The sequence below is a fragment of the Polypterus senegalus genome, chromosome 9 (assembly GCF_016835505.1).
Source record: "Polypterus senegalus isolate Bchr_013 chromosome 9, ASM1683550v1, whole genome shotgun sequence".
In the NCBI taxonomy this organism is placed as follows: domain Eukaryota; kingdom Metazoa; phylum Chordata; class Cladistia; order Polypteriformes; family Polypteridae; genus Polypterus; species Polypterus senegalus.
The window spans coordinates 103,977,922-103,988,140 of NC_053162.1; the positions used below are offsets into that span (position 1 = coordinate 103,977,922).

A 10,219-nucleotide genomic window follows, 5' to 3' on the forward strand; every position below is an offset into this window, starting at 1 on the left:
ATTGCTATTATTTTTGAACATTATGAATTTGGATAGCAGCACCACCACCTGTTTGTGTTTCCCATTTTATACTGTGGAGTATCAGCCCCAGACACACACAGGCACAAAGACACAAGTGCAAAAAAAAACCCATTAATTTTCTTTTCTTACCACATAATGCACAAATGACCACCAATAACCTCAGCTACTTCCTCTCTCTATCTATCCTTTCTTTTTTTCTTTACCGCCTACACTCCTCCACACAAACTCTGTCCTCCATCTCTCGACTCTGGCTCCTGGAATGAAGTGAGGCGGCCTCTTTTATAGCGCACCTGGAAGTGCTCCAGGTACACACTGATCCCCCTTCAGCAGCACTCCTGAGTGTGGCAGAAGTGCTGCACATGTTCCTGGATCCTCTTCCTGCAGCACTTCCGGGTGTTGTGGATATATCCTCTTCCCTGGTCCTTCCATCATTGAGGCGTCCCAGCTGGGCAAGGGTCCCAATCTTCCACCACAATACTTAAAAAATTATCATTTGCTAGAAGATAAACACAAATGTTCATGTTTAGTTTTGAAAAGAGACCCCAAAGAAGCACAAAAGAACAATTGAGCAAGGTTTTACAGAATTTGTACCCAGCATTTTCATAATGTTACTTTGGCTGGCCACATGAAAAGCAAGTTTTCTTCTGGTCTACTGCACTTTCAGTTGTTGCTGCTGCTGTTGTTATTTCTCCATAAATTCCTGCACTATCCTCTCGATCAAATCATGTGTTATTGCTGTGACAGGAGCTGCCAAAGGCGTGTAAACAACTGCATGAGACACAGTTACTTCTGGAACATGGCATCTCCCCTAAAAGACACAGTGCATCAGAGTGTAGCTTTTAAAAAGCAATTATAGACATTTAAAGTATGCCAGCTATTGTTGTGGAAAAAACATTCCTCTATTTTTAAAGAAGGGAGTCATGGAGCCCGGGTGAAAATGCAGAACATTTCTTTATTTGCACAGAGTATGCACAAATGTCTCAGTCCTTGGAGTGAGTAATCGATAATACAATAATTTGATTTTATACATTTCTTTACCATTACTTCATCTAATGCATCACATCATCTAACTCTTAATATGCATAATATGCAGAACTTTTGTTATTTCATCTGAACAACTAGTGGCATCAGTATTTTCTGACTCTTGTTGACTCTCCCATTTATCTAAATGCCGCCTTGTTGATAGGGGTGTTTTGCAGACTGCCCTATTGATCTTAGCGCTGCTTCATAGGAGGGGTGTTTGGGCTTCGCATTCGTTTATCTTTGCTTTCTAGAGGGATGTTGGGTACTCATTTACCTCATTTTAATGTTGGAAATTCAAGTTGCTGGTTTCTCTAAGGTGAGATAAACCTTACAGTATGTGGTCAAGCTTTAGGCTACGTTTAGGTAACCCTTGAGTTACCTTCAGTTCTTTTCCTTATGTTTTAATAATTCATTGTTACAACTTAATTTAAGTATATACTTGTAATAATGTATGAAACATTATATATATTAACTACAACTTCCAGAAGTACTCCACATAGCTAATACATAGCTAATTGGGAATAATAAAATATCAGCTTTTCCACTTATATGTGATTGTACACTCACTTGTCATAATTATAAGTACTAAAGAATGAAAAGTAGAAGAAGGTTAGGGCTTAAAATTTTGATTAATGAAAAAGAATCATTTAATGTGTACTACTGCTCAGGTTATTGTTTGTATCATTAATTTATAATTTAATATAGAGTATGATGCTGATCAGATTAAATTCATATTTCTAAATTATTTGATTGTATATTTAGTTATTTAGGAGATAGAGAGAGAGATGTGAAGCACACTAGATAGAAAGACAGATAGATAGATCCAATAGTATTATCTATATATTTCAGTATTTTCTTTGAGCATGTATATGTATGTATAGATAACAAATCCGTGGCTCTTTGATGGAATTTATGTTGTAAAGAGGTTAAGATAATACACACATTTATGATTTTCTATCTGTTGGTAATGGGTTAATAAGCTATTTAGAAACTCTGTCCTGAATTAATGTTTGGGTGAAATGAATCCCTAGTGAAAATCAATGCTATAGGCAATATAATGCCTCAGCTATGCATATTATTAATTATTATCAGTAGTCAAAGCATTGTATAAACATTAAGTGCTAATAATAAAAACAATTGTTTTTTCTTTCAGAATTGTATGCCATGTATCACATTTCTTTATCCCACTTGCACACTTTGTGGTGAAACCCTCCTTCATATTGTGCAAGTATACTGCCCTTTGGAGGGTTCCCTGTATCATCGAACCATTAATGTGTTTGCTTGCCCACGAAACGAATGTTCAGGAAAGTCAGAAAGGTGAGTATTAACAATGCTAATGAACAATGTGGTTAAGGGTCATTTTAAGCAATTTTGTATTAATATATTGGCCTGATGTAAGTGACTGTGGGTGTACACTGCATTGCACTGCAATGACCTTACTTGTCCTGTGTTGTTTCCACTCTGATCCTGCAAGGAATGGTTTCAGTTTCCCACAACTACGAACTTGACAAATTGGGTATGGAAAGTTAAAACATACTGTAGATGTATTTCAATCCAAAACAGGGACAAGAGTTTAATGCATACAGACTGTAATTTTGTAATCAAGAGTGACGAGACTCACAGAGGGAAAAAGTTCTTTATCCATTTCAAAAAGGCATGCATGTTAGGAATAAGATTACCAAATACCCAAGATACAATATCCATGATATACTGTACCTCCACTACTCACAGTTTCTTCTGTTCGGGAATATTTGAGTTACTACATAGAGAAGTAATAAATAATTTGTAATCTTCACATTTTTTTTTTTTTGCTGTTCATACGTAAAGTCCACCTCTGACTTACTCAGTTCAGATGTAAATATTTGTTTGTATATAGTGTATATATTGTACATAGTAGACACTCAAAAGTTTTTACGTTAAGGTGTCTGCAATGCAATTGTTTTGCAAAGCCATAGACACCACAACAAATTGGAATGGGTGTCTTTTCTACAATGGTCTAAATTCTTGAACTGATATGTTTTTTTCCTATTTTTCTCTGTGCCACCATAGACTTCTGGTGTCCTGCAGCAAATGCCAGCTAACATGCAGCAGATAACATTTTAGGAGGAATAATTCGACAGATACGTAAGGATTTAGAAGCAAAAAATACCTTTTAGTTGTTTAGTACTTTTCTGTAGTGAATACTTAAGCATAAAGGTGCATGTTCCCATTTTGATGGTAGAGAGAGAGAGGTTAGGAGCACGCACTGATACAGCACATTGCTGCACCCACCACATGACAAACCAACTCAGGATCCCAGATCAGGACCAGAGTTTAGCCATGCAACGGGTGACACCTCAGCACCACACTAGTTCAGATGGAGTGGAACTAGTGTGAGGTTTTTTATGGTGGCTGGAGTGCCAATTCTGCCAGCAACCCCCAAATTTTTCCCTGCTGTGTGGAGGGCCTACCTGCAGGTCTGGATGCAAATTAACATCATACCCAGGACGGATAGGTACAGGAAAAAATGTCTTACTGAACATCTCCAGAGTACTTACAACAAACACACAGTAGAGTGCACAATTAAGAAAAAAGAGAATGTCTTCCTCCCATATATAAATGAAAAATCTTATTGTTAATATAAAAGAGTGGTTCATTGAAGTATAGGACTATACACTTGTGTTCCTCGTATTTCATGTCTCGCTACATGAGATTAACTATCTAAAATGCGCACAGACATACTGGTGTATTTATGGTAAAGAAAAGTGTGTTCCTCTCTGCTACTTGTGGTAAAAAAAGCATTGTGAGTAAAAAAAAAATTATATATATACTGTATATATGTATATTTGTTTTATTTTGTATATGTCACATTTGTTTCCCCTTGTGGGGATCAAACCTCGGATGTCAGCACCAGAGGCAAAGCTTCAGATGTTGCTCCACAGCGGCTGGTTCACTTACTTGAGAGGGTGTAGATTGAAGTATTATATCCATAGGTCTAACATGTTTATAATCTGCTTCTCACAACTGAGAGGGTGTGGCTTTATAGTATACATTAAAAAAGTAAATAAAAACTATGGGATTGGTGATTATTAAATTATTATTGATAAATGACTATTATTCTGTTCTTTGAGTCTCGTAGAATAAGAAATTTTCCTGTGTTGTTTTGTTTTTTTCTATCTCTAGAATTTACAAAATTTGCTTGTTGTTTCTGCATGGCAGCACAGTAGTTAGTGATGCTGCTTAAAAACTCCAGGGAATTTTGTTAATTTCCCAGACTAGAAAATATTTGTTTGAACTTGGACATACTCGCTGATGGACTGGCATGCTATCTGTTGGTATCTAATGGTTCTGACCTTTACTGCTGAGATAGGCCCTATACTTCCTGTGATCATGTAAAACATAAAGGGAGTTTCAAATTATTTCAGCTTTTCCTCACCTTGGATGCTGGATATAATTTTCTATCCCACTTAATCTAGACCAGGGGCACGGAGGGATGTTGGGGCCTTAGCCTGTCCCTGCCAGCATTGGGTACAAGGCAGGGTGAACACAAACGCAGGCCAATTTAGTGTCATCATTTCACCTAACCTGGATGTCTTTGGACAGCAGGAAGAAACCCACGCAAACATGGGGAGGACCTGGGATGTAAACCCTGGTCTTCTTACTGCAAGGCAGCAGCACTACCACTATGCCACCATGCATTGATGTGTTTCAATTTTAAATCATTAATGTCCTCAAGATATAACTGGCACTCTGAAAAACTATATATCGAGCCTTTATTTTTATTCTATTTTACAGCTGGAAAGTATTACGTTCCCAATGTTTGGAAACAGAAGCAAGGCAAAAATCTGAGGCAAAACAGGTAAGACAAACATACTGTACATGTGTATAGTGTGCAAGAGTGTGTGTTTTATGACATTTATAATATACTCAAACTGTACTACAAGTTTTGCACATGTAAAGTAGATGCAATGAAGTGCGAGTCCTAATAAACAGTGTTTAAATTGAAAAACAGGTAGTCCCAAATAACATTCATGCTGTAAATGAGGACTAATATGTCCAGAGTAATGATTATTTTGTGCTAATATTAATATGTAATATACAAACAGTGTAGCCATAATGACAATCTTAAAATTCCCAATAATTGCTACTAAGGAGCAGCATCCCAGGATATACATATTTTATTTAGCTTCATATGCAATTGTATTATAATGAGTAATATGTAAAAGTTTTAAATATTAATGTTTAAAAGTGCAATAGCTAATAAACAGTGATATTTAAAAGTGGCCATGGTATTTTTTTTCATGATCTTGTAGAGTCCAAGTAGCATTATGCACATGTCAGGGTAGGGCAGTGTTAAGTTCAGTTGAATCATCATAGCAGTATTTTCTACAAACTGTGCACAGTTCCTTTTTTTATCATGGCAAAATTGTTAATCTAAATTTTATACTACATTATTGTGTTCTACATTCCTATATATTGCTTTTTAATTGGTGTAATCAAGTTTGCAACATTTTGAAATGTAATTACATTTCCTTGTTAGATTATTAGGATGTGTTACTGTTTTAACTCATAATGTATGTAACTTTTTAATAATTGCTCTCAAGTGCTATTTTGTTTCAGTAATTTGAGAATTTGACATGTATTAATTTCCTGCTGCTTTTCTTCATTAGATAAATAAATTTCTTAGTTCACTTTGCCTCAGTCATCTAGTTTATGTCTAAAATTAATTAACACTGCCCATTCTTTATAGTGAAGTACTGTTAATAGAAATTTTACACAAAACATTTTAAACTGCAGACATCGACTGGAGTGACCAAGTGGTGTGATGGGGCTGATGATTGGGGAATGGATTCAGAGGAAACGCCTTCAAGAAATATGACTGTGAACATATCTGAGGTTGCAGATTTTACAAATCACCTACAGCGCCTTAGCTTCGCAGATAACGCACAAGAGGCAGAAGACATTCCTTTACCTACTGGAACAACAGGGCTGATACCTCCAGGTCCTGTTCCAACTTTCCAGCCCTATTATATAAATGTGATTGATGAGGAAGAACTGTGTATGCAGGAGGACACAGATCATGCCTTGCAGTTACTGAAGGAATACCAAAATAGAGAAGGCATTGATGGGATTGATACTGAACAGTTAGCAAGGTAAGAACACCTTATTTGTTCCCAGGGGGAAATTAATTTTTTTTTTTACAGAAGCACAATAAATAAATAAAAATTATTATATTTTGTCAAAATAAAACAATTCTCAAAATATACACAGTCACAGTGGAACATTGTAAAGACGTTCTACATTGGTATAAAGGTGAACATATGTGGTGCATTTATGAGTCACCCAGTTATGGAGGCAGATAAACCTGCCCAGTCATGGTCTGCCTCTGTCTGTGTATGTTTCCCCTGGGTGCTACAGGTTCCTGTTCTATCCCAAAAACATGCATGATGGATTGAGAGGTTGTGTTTCTTATGGAAATCCCTGTGGATAGTCTCCAGATCCTCAAAACCATTTAATTGAAGTAAGAAAGTTCATAAAGTACATGAAACAGATGATGAGTTTAATCAAGTCATGCAACATAGTGTTTCACCAGACTCATAGATAATTCATATGTTAATTTAGTGTTTTGTCAAGACTGACTGTAATATCCTTCATGCATGTGTATGTGTAAATCTGTACTTTAGATTAAAAGTAAGTTGACAACCAAGAAAAAAGGTGAGAAAACAGGTTTTTTATCAGCATTGTACACATTTGACGAACTCTTGGTATATGTTACTAACCTGCTTCATTTAGTAATAAATACAAGCAGTCTGATGAAATGGCATTGCTGCTTTTGCACTTGTGTTATTTGTTTACTTCCAGTTGTAAAGAGAATGGAGGAGAAGAACGATATGAGAAAACAAAAGCTAAGCATGGTGATGAAGTATTTATGAAGTTCATGAAGAGAGTCTCCTTATGTCAAGAGCAGGTGCTCAGGTACTGTGTGTGTGTGTAGTTTTTGTTTTGTCTTTTCAAATGTGGAGGCTCATGGTATTTGACAGTGTGAATGTCAAAACCACTATATTTAAAAAAAAAAAAAAAAAATCCTTTGGTGACCTGGTTTAGGTGTAATTCTTACAACCTCTCGAAAAATAACCAAATTTAGCCGGTCAAATGGCTTAAATCAAACATGTCAATGTTTTATAACCTTGGTGTTACAACATGCTTAGATAGTGAAGTATATATGTGTATATAATAGATAATATATTGTGGCATCCGACCGGGGCTGGAGCCCAGCCGGGACGCCCAGGAGGACCGGAGGAGGGCTTGTACCTCCTCCAGACCGCGAGGGGGCGTCCGCCCTGGTTATGTTGGGGGCCACGGGTAAAGGGCTTGGTAGCCCAGCCCTGTAGGGACCCATGGCCACCGCCAGGCGGCGCCCCGGTGCCTGAACAACCCTGGAGCCCAGCACTTCCGCCACACCAGGAAGTGCTGGGGGGAAGACAACTGGGGACACCCGGATGGCTTCCGAGTGCGCAGCTGGAACTTCCGCCACACTGGGGCGTGTCTGCAGAGGAGTGCCGGGGAGCAGCTGGAGCCCATCCGGGTTCCTATTTAAGGGGCTGCCTCCCTTCAGTCGAGAGCGGAAGTTGGGTGGAAGTGGACAGAGCTGAAGAGAGGACTGGAGGCGGCCAAGAGAGAGAGGCACGTAGGACTGTGTGGCCTGGACTTTGAGGGATCGGTGCTGGAGGCACTGAGGGTGCACGTGAAGTCAATAATTGTAAATATTGTAAATAAAGGGTGTGTTGGGTGAACATAAGATGTCCGTCTGTCTGTGTCCGGGCCAGCGTCCACAATATGTATTTAATAGATTTATGAAAGCTGTAACTGTGACCCTTTGTTGATGTAGATTTTTAATTCATATCTGAGTGTAATTTTAACATTACATTTTACATTTACTTATTTGGATGGTGCCTTTATCCAAGGTGACTTAAAACATTTATGATACAATTGGTTACATTTCCCCCGTGACCCTGTATTCGGATTCAGCGGGTTAGAAAATGGATGGTTACATTTCCTTTGCTTTTGTAATTGGAGCACAGGCAGGTCAAGCGACTTCCTTATGGTCACACAGTGTCAGTAGTAGGATCTGAACCCACAACCTCAGGGTTTGAAATCCAAATCCTTAACCACTATAGCACACTGCCTGCCTTTTAAGGCACTTATGCTGTATTAAGAGAAGTAAGCTTTAAATGGAAAACCAATCTTTAATCAGAGTTTTACTATATACTTTTATTGCTTTTCTAGGTATTCTTTCAATGGGCAGCCACTATTTATATCTGCCCCACCTTGCAATGTGAACCAGATGGTCCCTTTTTGTAATAACTGTGGCAGCTGTAGAAGATTTGAATTACAAATTATGCCAGCCATGGTTAGCATGCTCAGAAGCAACAATGAAGATGGTAAGGGTTGTATTTGTTGTTGGTGTTCTAAGAAAAATTATTTCCTGTCCTGGAGTTCCTCCATGCATATCTTTAGAAAAATTCATAGTTAATGTGATTTCTTGTTTGCTGCATCGTGAATAGACAAATATTGAATAAAATAGAAATAAAACATACATGCACTGAGCTGTCAACTTTTTTGTTGTATGAGATGTTTTGCATTTTTCTCTGAAAGTTATCTTACTATTGTAAGTGGACCAACCATGACAAATTGATCTATTTTATTTCATTTTTAACTAGTTATTTTCACTATAGTAATGCAAGATGCATATTTGGTTTATAATTTATTAACCCTAAATATCGTTTTTTTCTTTATAATGTATTTGTCTTTCAGATTTAACAGTGGAATTTGGGACTGTGTTAATTTACACATGTGAGAAGAGCTGCTGGCCTGCTAGCAATCATACCTCTCTTGAAGAATTTTTATTCTTGCAAAGTGATCCAGATCAAAATTTTTTTAAATAAATAATAAAGATGGCATGGTAGTAGATCTATATTGTACAGACATTTTTTCTTGATGACAGAAGGACACACTGTGGCTTAAACCGAACAGGAGTGGTGGAGGTGGTATAAACCAAATGCTAGGATCTACCCCTTATCTGAGTTGTGTTTTTATAGTAGAATCAAAATATCAGAAGGTATATACAGTGTTTGGGAAAGAAGGAGTAACTGATGATAGGAAAGGAGCAAGCCATGTTTATCCTGAAAGAGAAAGGGAATGATGGAATGATGTAGGCTCCTTTTTAAACAGACAGGGAGATTACCCACATTACCTAAATAGTGTAAAGTTGGGCAAATAAGCTGTTATGAGTATGATCAGCATAAAACAACATTCAGTCCACATTGTTATGAAAATGACTGACAGCCACACTTTGTTTGTTTAGTCTTTTAAACAGAGGTTCTGCAATGTTACAGTCATGTTTAAGTGTAACCATTTCTGTTGGAGTAGCCTGAACCCTTGAGTAAGGCACATGAATTAACCACCTCTTTTTATGCTATGGATAGTTGTTAGGAGTCAGTAGCTCCTCTGCAACCAGTTGGGGGTTAGAATTGTAATTACAAAATGTTTTGTATTTAGGGAATGTTATCACATTCAGCTACTAGAATATTTATGAAGCCTTCTGTATCAGCAGCGGACATGGATGCCTAACTCTCTAAACAGAAAATGACGCTGTGGAGGTATGGCAAAAAGTTGCAAAGCCTTCTATCTGGGGAAACTATGGCTATCTGCTCATTCAAGGATAAATTCAAAAAGGACTGGCAGGAGGCCAGTACTCTCCCACCTAATATCACACAGTCCTTGACTTAGAAGAGAGAGTCTAGGTCATAGGACATTCTAGCCAGCTGTCTTCTTAACATAAATGGTATAGCCCTTGATCATGAAAAGGATCCTGACACTTAGCAAAAAATTACCTCAGCAAATAGTTTAAAGCCGCCTACATCATAATTTTATTTGGTGGAATGCAAGTGGCTGAGATGGCAGCAAAAATTTTTGTCATAGAATGAGTTGAGAAAATACTCAGATTACTTGAATACACTGGAAATGATTTACCAAAACATTAATCTGAAATCACAAACTACACCAAAGATAAGTTTAAAAGCCTAAAAATACTTTCTCTAATGATTTCATTGTTTGTAGTTTTTAATTTAAATCTTTTAACCGGTCTTCCCTTTTTATTGAAATGTTCAGGCATACAATTGTTTTTCTTATTCAG

The 10,219-nt window shown here is 37.3% G+C and overlaps 1 protein-coding gene across 2 annotated transcripts in view; it reads left to right on the forward strand.

Annotated features, from left to right (window-relative positions):
• Window positions 1-8,996, forward strand: part of pdcd2l (programmed cell death 2-like) — a 14,467-nt gene extending 5,471 nt beyond the window's left edge. For both annotated transcript variants that reach the window (XM_039763547.1, XM_039763548.1), the window contains exons 2-7: window positions 2,198-2,361; window positions 4,819-4,882; window positions 5,821-6,176; window positions 6,886-6,999; window positions 8,311-8,465; window positions 8,839-8,996. In XM_039763547.1, the coding sequence (XP_039619481.1) occupies window positions 2,198-2,361; window positions 4,819-4,882; window positions 5,821-6,176; window positions 6,886-6,999; window positions 8,311-8,465; window positions 8,839-8,969 (984 nt within the window). In that variant the 3' untranslated portion in view covers window positions 8,970-8,996. The remainder of the gene's footprint in view (window positions 1-2,197; window positions 2,362-4,818; window positions 4,883-5,820; window positions 6,177-6,885; window positions 7,000-8,310; window positions 8,466-8,838) is intronic.
• Window positions 8,997-10,219: the final 1,223 nt, after the last annotated feature.